The sequence below is a fragment of the Arvicanthis niloticus genome, chromosome 3 (genome assembly GCF_011762505.2).
Source record: "Arvicanthis niloticus isolate mArvNil1 chromosome 3, mArvNil1.pat.X, whole genome shotgun sequence".
Classification (NCBI taxonomy): domain Eukaryota; kingdom Metazoa; phylum Chordata; class Mammalia; order Rodentia; family Muridae; genus Arvicanthis; species Arvicanthis niloticus.
Genome location: NC_047660.1, coordinates 63008470 through 63029501, shown reverse-complemented (window position 1 = coordinate 63029501; position 21032 = coordinate 63008470). Strand labels below are relative to the sequence as shown.

The 21032-nt window shown below is 41.9% G+C and overlaps 1 protein-coding gene across 1 annotated transcript in view; it reads right to left on the bottom strand.

Annotated features, from left to right (window-relative positions):
- Positions 1–5485: 5485 nt before the first annotated feature.
- LOC117705604 (mast cell protease 4-like) overlaps positions 5486–21032 on the bottom strand; it is a 41535-nt gene continuing 25988 nt past the window's right edge. The window contains 1 exon segment of the mRNA XM_034498344.1: positions 5486–5641. Coding sequence (XP_034354235.1) covers positions 5486–5641 — 156 coding nt within the window.

Here is a 21032-nt window from a genome sequence, read left to right as displayed (position 1 = left end):
ACTTGGGTCCCAAAGGTTCTTATACCTTTGAAGGTGTGTTGAAGTAATGGTGACGGAATGTAATGCTGAAGACTGTTTTAACCATGCTAGGAGACATGCCACCTAAATCTGAACTTCAGTCATTCTTCATTTGGATGACGTGCTTAGCCAGTCAAGACCTTTACTGAACTTTTATTTTGACAGAGATATTTCCTTGAACTTTTGAGGTCTCCCCTGCTGTGTTTCCTGGGCTTCACCCTCACCCATAATGTTCCACAGTACGAGTGACTGCACCCCTAATATAAGTCCCTGCATTCTTCTTTCTCTCCTCTTTTTTAGGTTCCAGAACTGAGTAATTCAAATGTGGAGAGCCACAGCAATAGATTCCTGAAGATAACAGGCCATTCAAACTCTATTGATAACTGGAGATGTGCAGGTGATTAGCAGCTGAGAGGCAGGATGTGAGACCACATGGTCTTTCATGCAATATCCTCCCAGGCTGTGTCAGAGAGGACTGGGTGAACACACATACAGATTTGGAAGAAAAATGAGTGTGAGAAGGAAATTTTTCTAGTAGAGGAATTTGGACAAGGCAGTCCTGGTTCTGTAGAGTTCTTGTTGAGGCATAGGATGGTCATGCTATTGTCTGGGACTTACATCTGTGTAAAACCCTGTATCCTTAATTATTCTTTTGTTCTAATGTGATTTTTTAAAATCTTAGTTAGGGTCTCATTGCTGTGAAGGGACAATATGACCAAGAAAACTCTTATGAAGGCAAACATTTTTAAATTTAATTTTATTTTTACTTATTCACTTTATATCTTTCTCACTGCTCTCCTCCCAGTCACCCCCTCCCATAATCCTTCCCACATCCTCCCTCTCTTTCTCCTCTAAGTGGGTGGGAACTCCCTGGGTATCTCCGCACCCAGGCATTTCAAGTCTCTGTGAGGCAAGGAGCATCCTCTCCCACTGAGGTCAGACAAGGCAGCTCAGCTAGTAGAACTTATCCCACATACAGGCAAAAGTTTTTGGGATAACTTCTGCTCCAGTTATGCATTATACACATGAAGACCACGTTGCTCATCTGCTACATATTTGCAGGGAGGCCTAGGTCTAGCCTGTGTATTTTCTTCAGTTGGTCGTTCAGTATATCAGATTCCCAAGGGTCCAGGTGAGTACACTTTGTTGTTCTTCCTGTGGTGTTCCTATCCCATTCTGTACCACAATTTTTCTCCTATTCTTCCATAAAAGTCTCCAAGCTTTATCCACTGTTTGGCTGTGGGTATCTGTATCTGTCTGAGTCAGCTTCTTGGTGAAGCCTCAAAGAGGACTGTTGCGACCCGTGCTGCCCCACGCTTTGGAGCTACTGTGTTTTGAACTGTTCTGCCCCATGCTTGGGGACCAAAATGTTCCGGTCTGCTCTGCTGCTTTGGTCTGTGGGTCAGGGTCTAGCAAGAGAGAGAGTGGGGATAAAGGGGAAGAGATGAGAAGAATGGAGACAAGACAGTGGTTCTGATCAAGTCTCAAGTTTTGTTTATTGTCTCTCTCATTGAAGGGAAGTCTGGGGTGTTTATATGCTTTTGCCACGTGCCTTATAGGTGCGTAGATACCACATGCCTTGCAGGTGTGAATATGACATATGCCTTACAAGCATGTATAGCATGGATAGCACATGCACCTCATGCCTTGCAGGCGTGGATACCTTGTGTGCCTTGCAGCTGTGGGCACTAAATAACAAAACAAGGTATGTGGGATAAACAAGATGTTTATCAGAGTATGCTCAGCTCTTGTAGGCTGTTGAAAAACAAGTCTCTTGTCAGGGTATATGGCTCGAGATGGCTGCAAAGCTGATAGCTGCTCTCTGCTAAAAATCGGCTCCCAACAGGTCCCCCTTTTTAATTTTTTTCAAAAGGGAAGGCTGGGAAAACTTACGGAAACCATGCAAGTCTTAGGTTGAAACAAATGACCCCAGCCTCCCTTTCTCATCTTTGGATACTCAATAGCCATTGGTTGAGCTCCTGTCTTAAGATGGTGAAGCCTACCAGTTAGGGGCAAGGGTCTTGATGTTTTCTCTTACCTGTCATTGACTATCCGGCTTAGCATGTAAATTAAGGGTTAATCCTCGTCAGTCTTGATGACAGAGATTTTAGAGTCCCCTTCTTCCAGCCTGTAATAATGGACCTATATGGGTTTCATTTGAATAGTGTCTATTGGTCATACAAAAGCCATCAGTTTGTTGAACAGCATGAACCTGAGAGACAAGAGACTTAATAATGCCTGGATTTTTGGTATAAAAGCAACACTCTTTTTAAAGGGAAACACACAACTCCCTCTGTCAGAGAAGTAAAAAGTATCTACGTAGGATAATGAATTTTACAAATGTGTTATAGCAGAATCTAAATCTATAGAAATACAGAACTGATCATAGCTTTGATCTTAACAAAACAAGTAAGGAAATCCCTGTTCTTGCTCAACCTCCCCCCCCAAAAAAAACCCCAACTATAGTAACTGTGGTAGTGGGTTTTCTCCTGGGTCTAAAAAATGTTCCCCACTAAAACATAAGTTGGGGAACCAAGAGTCCAATAGAGCCACCCTGGAGATGCAGGTGGTGATGTCTTCTTCAGCATTGAGAACTTTCAAAGTCAGGTTTGCCTATTTATCTGTTCCAGTTTGAAGGCTTTTGTGTTTTCTGAAAAGAAAAAAAAATGCTTCTCAGGGGGTTTACTCCTCCCTGGATTTGTTATTGTTGTCTATCTATTTAATCAGTCTCTCTGGCAGCCAGCATGTGGCATCTGCAGTTTGGGAATATATGCAGACAGAACCTCTTCCCCAGATAAGCACTGGATCTGGCCCATTCCAGGTTCCAGTTAATGAGTCTTTCCAGAGGACTGTTGCAATTGTTTTTTTTTGTTTTGTTTTGTTTTTTTTTTTTTTAATCAGGATGCCAGAATCTATCTGCAGCAGATTTTCCTTCAGAATCCAAAGTTAAAAAATTTAAAATTTCTGGGGGATCCCTTGGTATGCTACCATTCCCCTTTTTTAATTTTTTCAAATTAATTTTCACTAGCAACTGAGCAGCTTATAATTTTTCAGTGGTTAGGGACCACTGATCCACCCAGATGGGCGAGTCCCCCTTCCAGGTGATGGGATCTGCACAATGTCCTTGGGGTGCAGCTGAATCAGTAGTCCCCATTAAAAATATACCGAGCCTCTTCTTCCAGTGTTACCATGGACCTCAATAGGATGAGTAATTCCATCTTCACTTTTTCCTAATCCTTTCCCTGGGGAAAATCCAGAGTTTATCATTTGAGCCATGATTACTTCATTAGGGATGCACATAATCAATTCCAACTGGGATAACAGATCTCAGCCCCAGAGATTAATGGGAAGGCCTGAGATAACATAGGGTTATATATTCCCTGTATTTCCTTCTTCATCTTTCCACGTCAGCACCTTAGAGCTTTGTTGTGGGTTTTGACTTTGTCCAATATCCCTTAAATTGGTTAAGGTTGGGGTCAGAGGCCAGGTGGCAGGCCAATCACTTTGTTTTAGGATAGTCACATCAGCTCCTGTATCAACCAAGCCTTGGAATGCCTTTGCATCCAGCCATAGTGTCATCATAGGTTTTTGTTTAACTATAGGCTGTACCCAGTATGCATCAGAGGAACAAAGCCTTGATCCCTTCTCTTAGGATTCTTATGTTTGTGATTACTAGGGAACAATGGAAGTAACAATAGTTGAGCTATCCTCCTTCCTGTAGGAATGGTGACTATATTCTGAATTGCCTGTGCCATTACCTTAATCTCACCTTGATAATCATTGTCTATAACTCAAGGAAAAATTTGTAGTCCTTGCATAGTAGCACTGCTTCTTCCCACTATCAGGCCAAACACATTTGGATAGAGTGGCCCAAACACTCCAGTGGGTAAGGCCTGAGGTCCCATTTCTGGGGTTAATACTATGTGGGTGGCAGAACTGAGGTCCAGGCCTGCGCTTCCTGGTGTTGCTCGACTAAGTTCAGAAAGGGATTGGTGTTTGCTGGTATGAAACTGACTGCTCCATAAGCCTGTTTTGGCTTGCGTTGGTTCGGGGCCTGGAGCTGGCCCCTGTTCCCGTTTCCCTGATTATGGGAAAGGATGTTACCTTGTGCGTCTCTTTTAGACCTGCAATCACTAGCCCAATGCCTTCCACATTTGCAAAGTGAGCAGAGCCCAGGCTGTTTTCTGGGCTGTCTCTGGGTTAACTCATTTTTTGTCTTGCAATCTCTTGCAAAGTGTCTAGGCTTGCCACATTTAAAACAGGCCTTTCTGTCTCTACTTGCCACAAAATCTCTTACTGATTGTCCTTGCATGGCAGCCACCATAGCTAAGCCCTGTTGGTAGGAGGTACCTATGTCAGAACAGAGTCTGATATACCCTGTAAGGTCTGTCTTTTCCCTGTAGGGTCTAATGGCTACTTGGCAGTCAGGATTGGCATTTTCATATGCAAGTTCTTTCACATATTCTACACCTGCCTCTGCATTACCAAAAATACTCCCTGCTGTTGTCATTAACTGATGAACAAAGTCAGAAAATCGTTTATCAGGCCCTTGCCTGACTGCTGTTAAAGATTCATCAGGGTCTCCTTTTGCCGGGAGTTTACGCCAAGACTTCATGGCTGCATTTTGAAGAGTGAATAAGCCTGGGTCATATTGTATCTGGTTATCACTAGAAGCATATTGTCCTTCTCCTACTAAGGCATCAAAGGACCAACCATTGCCTGCCTGAATATTTCTCCTAGCTGTCTCTTTACAATTCTCATGATACTCTGATTTCCAAATAAGATGGTCACCACCACTAAGAACTGCTCTCACTAACATATTTCAATCACTAGGAGTCAGCCACTCCTCTGCAACAAACTCTAAAATTGCAAGAGTAAAGGGAACAGTGGCACCGTATTGAGATACTGCATTTTTAAATTCCTTAATAATTTGAAAATTAAACCCTGTGTGATGTCTCCAAGCAACCCCTTGATTGTCTCTGGTCTCTGATACAGGGAAAGCCTCAGCGTCACCCTCCTCTCAATGATTTGTGGCTAAACTAAAGCTATAGAACAGAGACCTTCTTTGGACTTCGGGTTGAGGATGTGAGAATCTGGGGGATTTTTGCAGTTGGCCTCTCGAAACCACTTCCCTGTCTTTAATTTTTGTAGGTGATTAAGTCCTGATACTCCTTTTCTAACTCTATTTGTTGTTTAAGAAAAGATATTTTTTCCTGTAATTCCTTTCTGGGATCTACAACCACCTTTTTATTTTGAACATGAAAGACAGCATTCAAACAATGAAACAAAAGCAGACATGAGCAGCAAAAACAAAACAAAAACAGAGAGTTGAGTTCAGGCTGACTTATTTCTTTCCCCATTTTCATTATACCTTTCTCGAGGTAGCAGATTCCTGCGGCAATCACCTCTGTTTAACTTCTGAATTTTCAGCAGATCCTTCTTCTGGTAATGTCCCTCACTGGGTCTCTCATTCCCGCTGCCTCTTGTTGAGCGCCAAAATGTTGAGACCCAAGACCCGTGCTGCCCCATGCTTTGGAGCTACTATGTTGTGGACCATTTTGCCCCATGCTTGGGGGCCAAAATGTCCCGGTCTGCTCTGCCGTTTTGGTCTGCAGGCCAGGGTCTAGCAAGAGAGAGAGTGGGGATAAAGGGGAAGAGATGTGAAGAATGGAGACAAGACAGAGGTTCTGATCAAGTCTCAAGTCTCATTTATTGTCTCTCTTATTGTCTGTCTCATTGAAGGAAAGTCTTGGGTATTTATATGCTTTTGCCACATGGATGCCATGTGCCTTGAAGGCATGTGGATACCACATGTCTTGCAGGTGTGGATATGACATATGCCTTAAAGGCATATATTGCATGGCTAGCACGTGCACCTCATGCCTTGCAGGCGTGGATACCCTGTGCGCCTTGCAGCTGTGGGCACTAAACAACAAAACAAGGTATGTGGGATAAACAAGATGTTTAACAGTGTATGCTCAGCTGTTGAAAAACAAGTCTCATGTCAGGGTATATGGCTTGAGATGTCTACAAAGCTGATAGCTGCTTTCTGCTAAAAGTCAGCTCCCAACAGAGGACAGCCATGATAGACACTTGCTTGCAAGTATAACAAAGTATCATTAATAGTGTTAAGGATTGGTGCTTGCCCATGGGATGGGTTTCAAATTGTACTGGTCATTGGTTGGAAAGGCAAATATGCAGTTGAGGCTGGCTTTCAATTTCAGAGGTTCAGTCTATTATCATCATGGCAGGAAACATGGCAATGTGCAGGCAGACATGGGGCTGGAGGAGCAGAGCATTCTACATCTTTATCCAAAGGCTGCTAGGAAAAAACTATTTTCCACACTGGGTGTAGCTTGAACTTATATGAGAGACCTCAAAGCCCACCTCTACAGAGACACACTTCCTCCAACAAGGCCACATCTACTCTAACAATGCCACATCTCTTAATAGTGCCACCCCCTATGGACTGAGTACTCAAAAATATGAATCTATGGAGGTCATACCTATTCTAATGATCATTGTTTTCTTTCAGGAAATAATTTTACTCATGGGTGAAATACTTCACATTTAAGACCCATGGGCATATGTAATTACTTATAGAGGGGTGGGCTTTAATATCTTTCTTCATCTGGTCCTCTGGATCCCTCCATAATTTGATCCCTGGGCCATGAGCATCAGCAAAGCTCTATGAACTCCAGTCATTTTTCTAGTAGCCATTTACTATGGCCATCCCAAATTGTGCCAGTAGAATATAGGCAATACAGTGACAATTGTGATATCTATATTAGACTTGAATATTCTTACTGCTGGTATCAGGAACTGGCTTTACAGTTGGTTGCAGATTGTCTCCTAACCCAGCAATGACAGTGAAGTCACCCATAGTAGACAGGAACCTGAGCATCTGTTGCCATGGCAATTGCCATAAATTCTCAGAGTCCATTTGGTTTACCTCCTCCCTTTACTTGTGAGTGATTATGTCACAGCCTAAATAGAAGGCAGACTCTCTTGACATTCGTTTTCTCTTTTCTCTCATTTCTCCCTTCATCTCCATCTCTCCCCTTTCCCCCCTTCCCCTACAATAAACCTCTCAGATGGAACTATACTGGCCTGGTGTGGCTTTGGGTTCTTTGGAGGAGCAGTAAGCACTCTTAAACATGGAACCATCTCTGTAGCCCCAGAACTGCTTTTAAAAAATTATTATTGTTACACATATATAAATACATAAACATATAAATAAAATGACCCATTGAGTTTGTTTAGTGTTGCTTATATGTATATAATTTCAGAGCTGATTACTTAGTATTGGACAACCAATCAGAGGCTCAGCTCTGAGGAAGACTATTTCTTCTGCCTTCAGCATTCCTCAGGTGCCTGTAGCTCTTCCTTTAGGCTTGGAGCCCCTGAGATTCCCCCTCCCGTGTTAGCATGTCTATTGGTAGCTATTACTTGTTCAGCCCCCTTTGGCAGCTATATTATGGAGGTATCATGAGTGAAGCCTCTTTGTCATTTCTAGGAAGGTCAATCACACAGACCATTTCCTGACCCTCTGGCTCTTACAATCTTTCTTCACCCTCTTCTGATATGTTCCCTGAGCCTTAGGTTCAGGCGTTGTGTTGTAGGTATATCCATTGGAGCTGGATGTCCCATGATTCTTTGTTCTCTGCATTTTGAACACTTGTGGTTTTTTGTAGTGGTCTCTGTCTCTTAAAAAAAAAGCTTCTTTGATGAGGGAGGAGAGCTACCTGTATTTGTGGGCATATGGATAAGTATTTAGAATGCAGTAAGGAATCAAGCTGGTTTAGAAAAGTGGTGGCAGTAGGTTCTTTAAAATCCATGATCTCACTAGCTCCAGGAATTGGTTAGATTTCTAGTCCCAAGCATGCCTGTCCTCCTGTTGTTGAACAGTCCCAAGCATGCCTTTCTTCCTGTTGAGCAGGCTTTAAATCTAATTAGACAGCTCTTGGTTACTGTCAGGATATAAGTGCCACTAGTGCATCTTAAGGGATACCTTGTTATGATGCTCATTGTGGTTTATAGCTGTCATGATTAGGACTCTTGGTTGTTTCCCTCCATTGGTAGCTTGCAGAGCACCTTCCATTACTACCATAGCTAGTCCTTAGGGAGGAAACTCTCAGGTTAGAATTAGCTTAAATTATTTGAGGCCTGTGTCCAAAGTGTATCTTTTTTCAGCAACAGCGAATTACTTTCAAGATCTGGGAGGCATTAAGGGCAACAAAAATAATCCACATTTGTTTTAGAAGTTACCTGGACTCCCCTGACTAAATAACTCAAAAGGAGGCTTTCCATGCCTGGTACTGGTGTTTCTGTTAGAGAGTATATGGCTTTTGGGGTGAGCATTGTCAGCTTAAGTGACATCACTTAGTACTGTTTTCCATCCTCCTTCCCTCTTCTTTTATATTGTCCTCCTTCCCTGCCTTGTAAAGCCCTCCTCTATTTTCATGTTTTCTTTGTATTGGCTTTTCACCTAAGCTTCATCACAAGGGGCTCTGAGGACAGAATCCTAAACTCTGTGGATATAGACTGGATCACCCCAACAGATGGTTAGTGAACATTTGAAATTCTTCCCACTGCATCTCCAGAGCACAGCATTCTTAGCCCCCTCTTACACAAAGGCTGCCCATCATCATCATCATCCTATATTATTAATAGCTGACAGCTATTAGCAGGGGGATTGGCTGATGTAATGTTGAGACTGGTGAATGACTGGGTCATATTAGAATCCAGCATAGAATCCTCTTTGCTAGGGTAACTGGGCCCCACTGGGACCCAGAAACTAGCTCCTGGGCAGGAGCACCGGTTCCTTCCTGTTTGGGCCCGATCACAGAGTGGATCCCGGAAGGCAGCTCTGTACCCAGCCTCGCAGACCCCAGAGGTAGCAGGGCTCCCAGGAGTTCTAACTTGGGCAGTTTCTCAGGTCAGGAGACAGCATTATTCTACCCAAACAGGGAGTAACCAGGACCCATAGGGACCCAGGAATTCACTCCTGGCCCAGAGCACTGGTTCCTTCCTGTTTCCACTTGAGTACTGAGCAGATCTTGGACCTCAGCTATAACCCCAGTAGCAACACCCATCCCAAACAGTTCTGACACAACCAAGATAATAGGAAAGACAAGGCTCCAGTCAGAGACAGTTCAGGTAGCACCAAGGAGATCCAGATGGCAAAAGGCAAATGCAAGAACACAAGCACCAGCAACCCAGGTTACTTGGCTTCATCAGAATCTAGTTCTCCCACATTAGAAAGTCCTGAATTACCCATACCACCAGGAAAGCAAGAGTCAGATCTAAAACCACTTTTAATGACGATGATAGAAAACTTTAAGAAGGACATAAACAACACCCTCAAAGAAATTGAGGAGAACACAGATAAACAGTTGAAAGACCTTAAAGAGGAAACACAAAAATCCCTTAAAGAATTACACGAGAACACAACCAAACAGGTGAAGGAATTGAACAAAATTATCCAGGACATAAAAATGGAAGTAGATACAATCAAGAAATCACAAAGGGAGACTATCAGGGATATAGAAAAGCTGGGAAAGAAATCAGGAGTCACAGAATGCAAGAGATAGAAGAGAGAATCTCAGGTGCAGAAGATACCATAGAAAAGATTAACACAACTGACAAAGAAAACGCAAAATGCAAAAACTTCTTAACACAAAATATCCAGGAAATTCAGGATACAATGAGAAGACCAAACCTAAGGATAATAGGTATAGAAGAAAGTGAGGATTCCCATCTTAAAGGGCCAATAAATATCTTCAACAAAATTATAGAAGAAAACTTCCCTAATTTAAAGACTGAGATGCCCATAACCATACAAGAAGCCTACAGAACGCCAAATAGACTAGACCAGAAAAGAAATACCTCCTGTCACATAATAATCAAAACACAAAATGCACAAAACAAAGAAAGAATTTTAAAAGCAGTAAGGGAAAAAGGCCAAGTAACATATAAAGGCAGACCTATCAGAATTACACCAGACTTCCCACCAGAGACTATAAAAGCTAGAAGATCCTGGACAAATGTCATACAGACCCTAAGAGAACATAAATGCCAGCCCAGGATACTATACCCAGCAAAACTCTCAATTACCATAGATGGAGAAACCAATATGTTCCATGACAAAACCAAATTTCCACAATATCTTTCCACAAACCCAGCACTACAAAGAATAATAGCAGGAAAACACCAATACAAGGAGGGGAATTATACCCCAGAAAGAGCAAGAAAGTAAGCCTCTTCTAACAAACCCAAAAGAAGGTAACAACACAAACAATGCCTTCACTGTTAACAAAAATAACAGGAAGCAACAATCTCCTCTCCTTAATATCTCTTAACATCAATGGACTCAATTCCCAAATAAAAAGACATAGGCTAACAGACTGGATATGCAAACAGGACCCAGCATTTTTCTGCATACAGGAAACCCACCTCAGAAACAAAGACAGACACTACCTTAGAGTAAAAGGCTGGAAAACAATTTTTCAAGCAAATAGTCCTAAAAAACACGCTGGAGTAGCCATTCTAATGTCGAATAAAATCAACTTTCAACTTAAAGCTATCAAAAAAGATAAGGAAGAACATTTCATACTTATCAAAGGAAAAGTCAACCAACATGAACTCTCAATACTGAACATCTATGTGCCAAATGCAAGAGCACCCACTTTCATAAAAGAAACCTTACTAAAGCTCAAAGCACACATTACACCTCACACAATAATAGTGGGAGACTTCAACACCCCACTCTCAGCAATGGACAGATCAAGGAAACAAAAACTAAACAGAGATACAGTGAAACTAACAGAAGTTATGAACCAAATGGACTTAACAGACATTTATAAAACATTTCACCCTAAAACAAAAGAATATACCTTTTTTTCGGCACCTCATGGTACCTTCTCCAAAATAGATCATATAATTGGTCACAAAACAGGCCTCAACAGATATAAAAAAAAAATCGAAATAATTCCCTGCATTCTATCAGATCACCATGGTCTAAGGCTGGTTTTCAATGATGACAAAGACAAGGGAAAGCCCACACTCACATGGAAATTGAACAATACTCTACTCAATGATAATGTGGTCAGGGAAGAAATAAGGAAAGAAATGAAAGACTTTTTAGAATTTAATGAAAATGAAGACACATCATACCAAAACCTATGGGACACAATGAAAGCGGTGCTAAGAGGAAAACTTATAGCTCTAACTGCTTACAAAAGGAAACTTGAGAGAGCATACACTAGCAGTTTGACAACACACCTGAAAGCTCTAGAACAAAAAGAAGCAAATACACCCAAGAGGAGTAGACAGGAGGAAATAATTAAACTTAGGGCTGAAATCAACCAAATAGAAACAAAAAGAACTATACAGAGAATCAATAAAAACCAGGAGCTTGTTCTTTGAGAAAATCAACAAGATAGATAAACACTTAGCCAGACTAATCAGAGGGCAGAGAGACAGTATCCAAATTAATAAATCAGAACTGAAAAGGGGGACATAACAGAAACAGAGGAAATCCAAAAAAATCATCAGATCCTACTACAAAAGCCTATACTCAAAAAATTGGAAAATCTGGATGAAATGGACAATTTTCTAGACAAATACCAGTTACCAATGTTAAATCAGGAGCAGATAAACCATCTAAACAGTCCCATAACTCCTAAAGAAATAGAAGCGGTCATTAAAAGTCTACCCACCAAAAAAAGTCCAGGACCAGATGGTTTCAGTGCAGAATTCTACCAGACCTTCAAGGAAGACCTAATACCAATTCTTTTCAAACTATTCCACCAAGTAGAAACAGAAGGAACACTACCCAATTCATTCTATGAAGCCACAATCACGCTCATACCTAAACCACACAAAGACCCAACAAACAAAGAGAACTTCAGACCAATCTCCCTAATGAGTATCGATGCAAAAATACTCAATAAAATTCTCGCCAATAGAATCCAAGAACACATCGAAACAATCATCCATCATGATCAAGTAGGCTTTATCCCAGGAATGCAGGGTTGGTTCAATATATGGAAGTCCATCAATGTAATCCACTATATAAACAAACTCAAAGAAAAAAACACATGATCATCTCACTAGATGCTGAGAAAGCATTTGACAAAATTCAGCACCCCTTCATGATAAAAGTTTGGAAAGATCAGGAATTCAAGGTACATATCCAAATATTGTGAAAGCAATATACAGAAAACCAGTAGCTAATATCAAACTAAATGGAGAGAAACTTGAAGCAATTCCACTAAATTCAGGGACTAGACAAGTCCACTCTCCCCCTACCTATTCAATATAGTACTGGAAGTCCTAGCCAGAGCAATTAGGCAACAAAAGGAGGTTAAAGGGATACTAATTGGAAAGGAAGAAGTCAAAATTTCACTATTAGCAGATGATATGACAGTATACTTAAGTGACCCCAAAACTTCCACCAGAGAACTCCTAAACCTGATAAACAACTTTAGTAAAGTGGCTGGGTATAAAATTAATTCAAACAAATCAGTAGCCTTCCTCTACTCAAATGAGAAAGAAATTATGGAAGTGACACCCTTCACTATAGTCACAAATAATATAAAATACCTTGGTGTGAATCTAATCAAGCAAGTAAAAGACCTGTATGACAAAAACTTCAAGCCCCTGAAGAAAGAAATCGAAATAGATCTCACAAGATGGAAAGATTTCCCATGCTCATGGATTGACAGGATTAATATAGTAAAAATTGCCATCTTCCCAAAAGCAATCTACAGATTTAATGCAATCCCCATCAAAATTCCTACTCAATTCTTCACAGAGATAGAAAGAGCAATCCTAAAATTCATTTGGAATAACAACAACAACAAAAACAGGATAGCAAAAACTACTCTTAACAATAAAAGAACTTCTGGGGGAATCACCATCCCTGATTTCAAGCTATACTACAAAGCAATAGTGATAAAAACTGCATGGTATTGGTACAGAGACAGACAGGAAGATCAATGGAATAGAATTGAAGATCCAGAAATGAACCCACACACCTATGGTCACTTGATCTTTGACAAAGGAGCTAAAACCATCCAGTGGAAAAAGACAGCATTTTCAACAAATGGTGTTGGTCCAACTGGAGGTCAGCATGTAGAAGAATGCAAATTGATCCATACTTATCTCCTTGTACAAAGCTCAACTCTAAGTGGACCAAGGACCTCCACATAAAACCAGCTACACTGAAACTAATAGAAGAGAAAATGGGGAAAAGCCTCAAACGCTTGGGCATAGGGGAAAAGTTCCTGAACAGAACACCAATGGCTTACCCTCTAAGATCAAGAATTGACAAATGGGACCTCATAAAACTGCAAAGCTTCTGTAAAGCAAAGGATACTGTTAATAGGACAAAGCGGCAACCAATGGTTTGGGAAAAGATCTTTACCAATCCTACATCTGATAGAGAGCTGATATCCAAGGTATACAAAGAACTGAAAAAATTAGACTCTAGACTATCAAATAACTCTATTAAAAATGGGGTACAGAGCTGAACAAAGAATTCTCATCTGAGGAATCTCGAATGGTTGAGAAGCACCTAAAGAAGTGTTCAACATCCTTGGTCATCAGGGAAATGCAAATCAAAACAACACTGAGATTCCACCTCACACCAGTCAGAATGGCTAAGATTGAAAACACAGGTGACAGCAGATTCTGGCAAGGATGTGGAGAAAGAGGAACACTCCTGCATTGTTGGTGGGATTGTAAGCTGGTACAACCACTCTGGAAATCAGTCTGGCGGTTTTCAGAAAATTGAACATAGTATTACCTGAGGACCCAGCTATACCACTCCTGAGCATATACCCAAAAGATGTTTCAACATACAACAGAGACACATGCTCCACTATGTTCATAGCAGCCTTATTTATAATAGCCAGAAGTTGGAAAGAACCCAGATGTCCTTCAACAAAGGAATGGATACAGAAAATGTGGTATATTTACATAATGGAGTACTACTCAGCTATTAAAAACAATGAGTTCATGAAATTTTTAGGCAAATGGATGGAGCTTGAGAATATCTTCCTGAGTGAGGTAACCCAATCACAAAAGAACTTATATGGCATGCACTCACTGATTAGTGGATATTAGCCCAAAAGCTCATAATACCTAAGACACAATGCATAAACCACATGAAGCTCAAGAGGAGGAAGGAAGACCAAAGTGCGTTTTTTTTTTTTTTTTTTTTTTTTTTTTTTGAAGGAGTAGTATAATACTCAACCAGAGCTCTCAGGGTTTAAACTTCCAGCCTGAGAACAGAAAGGGAGGGACTCATGGCTCCACTTGTATAGGTAACTGAGGGTAGCCTCATTAGGCAACAGTGGAAGTGGAGGACCACGGTCCACAAAAGTTTGAATCCCTAGTGTTGGGAAATGTGAGAGCAGGGAGGTGGGATTGGGAGAATGGTGGGAACTCACCCTCATAAAATTGGAAGAGGGGGTATGGGATAAGGGGTTTTGGGGGAGAAAGGAAGAGGAGGTAACAGTGAAAGGTAAATATGTAAAATTTCAAAAAATTAGTTTACTTATTTCAAACGATTTTCAAAAGTTTCCAGGAGATGCTTATTGGCTATGATCTTATTTTAAGCTCTTCTAAAAAGAATTTATGTCTCTGTTTAATATTCTCAAGAGAGATGCAAATCCTAATTTCCCTCAATAATTAATTGACAAAAGAGGAGCAATTTTACAAAAAGTAGAAGCTCTCATTAATTGACATATTATATCAATAATATAATTGAGTTGGCTGTTTTATAATAGTCCTTTGATAAAAGAGATTATTAATAAAGAATTATATTTCTTTAAATAGTGTCTCCATGACTCTCTTAGAGTGGAAGGAGCATGCCTTGTTTACTCTTAACTTTCTAAAACTGAAAGCTCATGGCAAATCTGCCACTGACTGCCTCTGGCATCACTGAGACCAATAAAAACTATGCCACAACGATGAGGAAGAACCCTCTTACCCTTAAATGGAATGGCCAGGACCCAGTTCCTATATGGGGCCGAGGATTGATATGCCTGTTTGATACCACAGAAGGCACAGATAAATGGCCGCCAAAAAGATTAATGAATTAAATAGATACCCCCACAAAGCCAGGCCCAATTATAAATAAGATGAATAACAATTGACATCCAGGGAAGAGAAATTCTCCCTGAGAACTCCCTTCTTTTTTCCTTTCCAGGTAAAAATTAATCACCCGTGATGTCTGCTATTAGGAGTTCTAATCCTGATGCTGGCCTCCGGACTTATACTACTCAGACATCCGATGGGCCTTTGACAAGGACATCAAACAGCTATAGATTGACATCACTAATCTGAAGAAATCCCTCGTTTCACTGTCTGATGCGATCCCCCAAAATTGTAAAGGACTTTATTGGACTTGATTTTCTCTTTTACAATAGAAAAGACTATATACAGCTCTAGACTGTGTACAGCCCTTAAAGAAGAATGCTGCTTTTACATAGACAAAACAGGGATGATTAAAGAGAGCATGGAAAAGGCCAGAGAAGGTCTTGAGAAAAGACAGAGAGAGAAAAAGAAAAATGAGAGCTTGTACAAGAATCGGTCCTCAACCTCTCCATGATTGTTAACCCTACTTCCTTCCATCTTGGGACCATTAATTGGGTTATTTTTGCTTATTTCCTTTGGTCCCTGGGCCTTAAATAGGCTGACTAAATTTGTGAAACAACAGATAGATAATCTGATAGCAAAATTTATTCAGATACATTATCATAAGTTAGCTATGGAGGATCACGAGACTCTAGATGAGGTTGTTACTCTATCCAAGGTGTTCCCAAGCCCCATCTCCACCCAACCTAAAAAAGGGGACTTCTGCCCCTAGACCAAGCAGAGAGGGGCCACCCAGAACTCCCTCTGTCTGGCAATCTGAATTCTTGCTTAGGCTGTGAGGCTAAGCACTGCAAGGGAATATAAATAAAAATTTAAAAATATGTTTCTGGGTTCCCTGAAGGACAAGCCTGACTGCATAGGGGTTGATGTCAAAAGTATCCCCTCTCCAGGAAAAAGATATCAGGACGAGTATGGCCCTCATGCTTCACTGAACAACGACGGGAAGATTGGAGCCATTACAAGGTCCCCTTTAATTACTGGAGGTTAGGCCTCTATCCCCGCCTTGGCAAGATTAGAATCGCCACAGCCCTTCTATCCTTGGAGAAGGGAGGAGATGTCAGGGGCAGCCCTGCTTATACACTGAAGGCCTAAAATCAGCAATAGGCCTGACATTCATGCCTGCTAACACAAAGTCTTGGGTCTCTATGGAAAAACATTGAAACAGATGGCTATAAACTATTGTAAATAGGCAGCTTTTGTGGAAATCTACCAGCCTGAGTAGTTATAGGCCTTGTAAATAGGCAGCCTTGGTGGATAGCACCTAATTACATAAGGACAAGTGAATCATAGGCAAAGTCATAGTGACCTGACCCCTGAACCTTCATCTAGCTGATACCCTGTTCTGAAGGATATCTGTACTCCCCTGAATACCTATGCTCCTGTGTCATCCCCTTCCCTACATCCTGCATTTTCATGTTTATGGTCCCTGTGTTAAAGGGTGAAAATTGTGATTTGATGATGGAAAAAAAAAGGAAAAGGAAAAAGGAAATGGTGCTCGGTATTCCCCTGGCTCTGCCGACTTAGCTCCTGACAATCCATTTTCTTGTTCTCAGAAATACTTTGAATTATAAAACATTATTGTGGTTTTTGTTAATATGCTGGGTAAAATAATTTTTATTGATTTCATTTTAAACTTCAAAGTTTGTAATGAGTTAAAATGTCCTTCAACATAATTATAAGTCATGTTTATTTTCATATTGTGGGATGCCGGTTAATCAGTTGAACATTTTGGAGAACTGGATTCCTTTTTGGGAGTTTTATATATGAGCACTGTATTTGTATGATTTTCCCCTTTCTCTCCTTCCTCCCACTCTCCCCGACCCCCATGCTTTTTAAATACATCTTATTATTTAATTATTGTTCATATATGTATGCATGTATATGTATATACAAATACTGATAAATAAAGTATAAAAAATGTAAAAAAAGAATCCTCTTTGCTGAGATATAAGATAGACTAACATCAGAGGAATACCCTGGCTGTCACCACTAGTACAACAGATTGTTAATAAAAGCTTTAAAACTCTCACCAGGAAGATGTGAGGGAGTCCGTTGCAATAGGTACTGGTATAGATCATGGTCTCTCAGTCCCTCCGGCTGTTCAGACCTTCTTGCTACATTTGAGCACATGGATTTGGTCGTGACAAGAGCACAACATTGGACATCTGGATCTTCAATCAAGCTTTCCTTCAGAAGAGGATTCCCTCACAGCCTAGACCTACCTATGTTAGTGGGTTAGGACCCCAAGTGAGACTTTAAGTCCTGAGTATAGATGTGTGTATGTGCGTGTGCATGCGTGTGCGTGTGCGCGTGCATGTGCGTGCGTGCGTGCGTGCGTGCGTGTGTGTGTGTGTGTGTGTGTGTGTAGTGCTGCTGTCTGCAAAGTAACATTCTGCAGTTTTTCTAAGAACAAAAGATCCTGTTGAAGGATGATGCCCCAGGAAGGGAATTTACACTTGACATCCTATTGCCCCCCAGTTGAGTTCCTGTTTTTTCCTGAGTTTGTGTTTTTCCTTCCCTGGCTTGGTGTATGTATTGAACCTGCCCAGTAAAGGCATTGGCATTCTCTCATAATGGATGACCCGAGTCTGAGTCCTTCTTTAATCCCCCAGGCCTATGCCTGAGCTTTGTACTGTGGGCAGTGCTGGAGCTGTCAGGAACTTGCCGACAGTGCCAGGTGGGCAGCTTTAGAAAGGCTGGAAGTCGGGGAGGGAGGTGATACAGAAGAGCTTTGTGGGACATCTGGCACAGGGAGAAGATGCCAAGGCTCCACAGGAGTTACTTCTAGCTTAAAGGGAGACTCATCTCCTTCCCAGACCTTTGTGTGTTCCTTCTCCAAATGGAGAATGATGTTTGTTCCACACGAGGCTGACTCAGGCTATTGAGGCAAGATGCTTTCCCAAAGTATGAGCTTTCTCTGTTCCCTGGTACTTCCCTCCTCAGAGAGCATCCCATGGCCCAGAGTCTACCTTCTCAAATCATGGAACTAGATATGGGCAACTGAATAAATTTATGTTTTTACTTAACTTTAATTTGTATCTTCTCTCTTTTTTTTTAAAGGTTAATTTGCCTTAAACTGGCTGCACCAAGTGGACCCTGCTGAGGCTCTGCCAAAGGACCTGAGAACTTCACCTTTTAACTTGGCACAGCTGTGCCAGTAAGGCCCTCCATGGGGACTGGGACCCAGGAGCCAGAATCTGAAGTGCAACTCAAGGGAACGTGATTTAGGCTGCACTGCTGAAGTACTTCCTGCTAATATCATGAGCATGGGACACTGGGAGAGACAAAGTCCAGGATCAGGGTTGAGCATGAGACTGCGGGAACAGCCTGTCAGGTCAGACAGGAAGGCAGAGTCTGCCTAACAGATGGAGTTCTCCAGGAGCAAAGGATTATGAAAGTGCTGAGAGCCCTTGTGTTGTTTTCTGTTAGGAATTTGGTCACAGAGAGGAGAAATGTAACTAATACAGTGTGTGTGTGTGTGTGTGTGTGTGTGTGTGTGTGTGTGTGTGTTGGGAGCTGACTTCTAGCAGAAAGAGGCTATCAACTTTAGAGCCATCTCAAGCCATATACACTGACAAGAGACTTGTTTTCAACAGCCTACAACAACTGAGTACACTCTGATAAACATCTTGTTTATTCTACATATATTGTTTTGTGTTTAGTGACCCCAGCTGCAAGGTACATGTGGTAAAGTGTCTTCAGCTGTGTTCCCTTGCTTGTGCTTATAAATACCCAAGATTTCCTTGCATGAGAGAGACAATAAATGAGACTTGAGACTTAGCCACACACTCTGGTTTGTCTCCATTCTTTGAGTCTCTTCCCTTCCATCTCTACTCTCTCTCTTGCTAGACCCTGACCTGAGGATTGGAGCAGCAGCTCGGGCCGGAACATTTTGGCCCCCAAGTGTGGGGCAGAGTGGTCCAGGACATGTGTGTGTGTATGTGTGTGTGTCTGTGTGTCTGTGTGTGTCTCTGTGTGTCTCTCTGTGTGTGTGCATGTGTCTCTCTGTGTGTGCTTGTGTATTTGTGTGTGAGTGGTGTCTATGTATGTGTGTGTGTGTGGTGTGTCTGTGTGTGTGCATGTGTCTCTCTTTGTGTGAACTTGTGTGTTTGTGTTCTCACAATAAAACTGGTATTTACAGAAAAAGCAGATAACTGGGTAGGCAGTTATGGTTGGTAAAGGGTGCTCGATGCAAAACCACAATTGTTGGGAGCTGACTCCTAACAGAAAACAGCTATTGTCTTTGCAGCCACCAGGCCATATGCCATGACAAGAGACTTGTTTTTCAACAACTGAGCACACTCTGATAAACATTTTGTTTTTCTCAAATAGCCTGTTTTGTTGTATAGTGCCCACAGCTGCAAGGCACGTGTCAAAGTGCCTTCAGCTATGTTCCCCTGCTTGGGCCTATAAATACCCAGGATTTCCTTTCAATAAAGAGGGACTTGATCGGACCCTCTGTCTTGTCTCCATTCTTCATGTCTCTTGTCCTTCCATCCCCACTCTCTCTTGCTAGACCCCGTAGACTGACCCACGGACCTGAGCACTTGGCCCCCAAACCTGGGGCAGTGTGGAGCAGCATCGACCGGGACACACAATGACCAGAATTCAACCCCAGCACACACCATGTAACAAGCTGGGTGCTCCCTGTGGGCCGTGACCCCAGCTTTCCCAATGTAAGAGACAGATTTGGACAGCTTCCAGGCTAAGAGAGAAGATATAAGCTTACAGTTCAGGGAGAGACACTGCTGGAAAAGAACAGGTGGAGACTAATAGGGACACTCTGTGCCCTCTCTGGTCTCTGCATGCACACAGCCCCAATGCCCTCTGCCCCATCTCTCCCAGCTCCATCCCCACACATGTATACAGTCACATGCAAATAAATCAATTCCTTTAGAAAAGCAAATAGGACTTGTTTGGAAAAGAAAAAGACAGATTTCCCTTCTAAGTCATTGTGTGTGTTCCCTCTGTTGGTCCCAGAGAACCAGTCAACTTGCTTGAAAGGAGTGAGCTGTGGGCAGTTGTCAGGCCCACCTCAAACAGCTGCAGGACAGAGCTCCAAGGAACAGTGACTCAATGCTGGGCCTATATTCCTACTCTGGGGTTTGCTCTTCAGTTTGTTAGAGCTCAGATCTCTGAGCTGTGTGCTCTGTGTCAGAGGCAGAGAGCTGACACTGCCTTGTCCCCAGTCTTGCTGATATGCTCAGTGACCACCCTGAGGCCCTAAGGTTTAGGCTACAAATAGGACTTCTCTTCAAAGAAATGGAACAACTTGTTTAAGAAGGACCATGGATAACATTCCTGAGGCAGTGGGCCACATTCTAACACAAAGAAACTTGTGTTATAAATGCAAAGACACAAAACCTCAAACCAACACAAAAACAAAGACAGAAAACCCCTAACAACTCACAAAGGACTAACTTGAAATACCAACTGTCCTAAATTGGTTTCTTTTGCTGAGATGAATACTGAACAAAACCAATTTGGGGAGAAAATGTTTATTTCAGCTTAGCTTATAGGTCATAGTCTATCACTGAAGGAACCCAGGACAGAAAGTCAAGGCAGGAACCTGGAGGCAGGAGCTGAAGATGAGGACTTGGAGGAGTGTTACTCCATATGGCTTGCTTAGCCTGCCTTCTTATATAGCCCAGGACCACCTGCCCAGGGATGGTATCACTCACAATGGGCTGGGCTCTCCCCATCATTTATCAATTAAGACAATGTCCCACAGACACACCCACAAGTCAATCTGATGGAGGCAATTTCCTCACTCAAGTTCTCTCTTCCCAGGTGACTAGATTGTGTAAAGCTGATAAAAAGTAACCAGCACTCCAACACAAAAAGGAAAT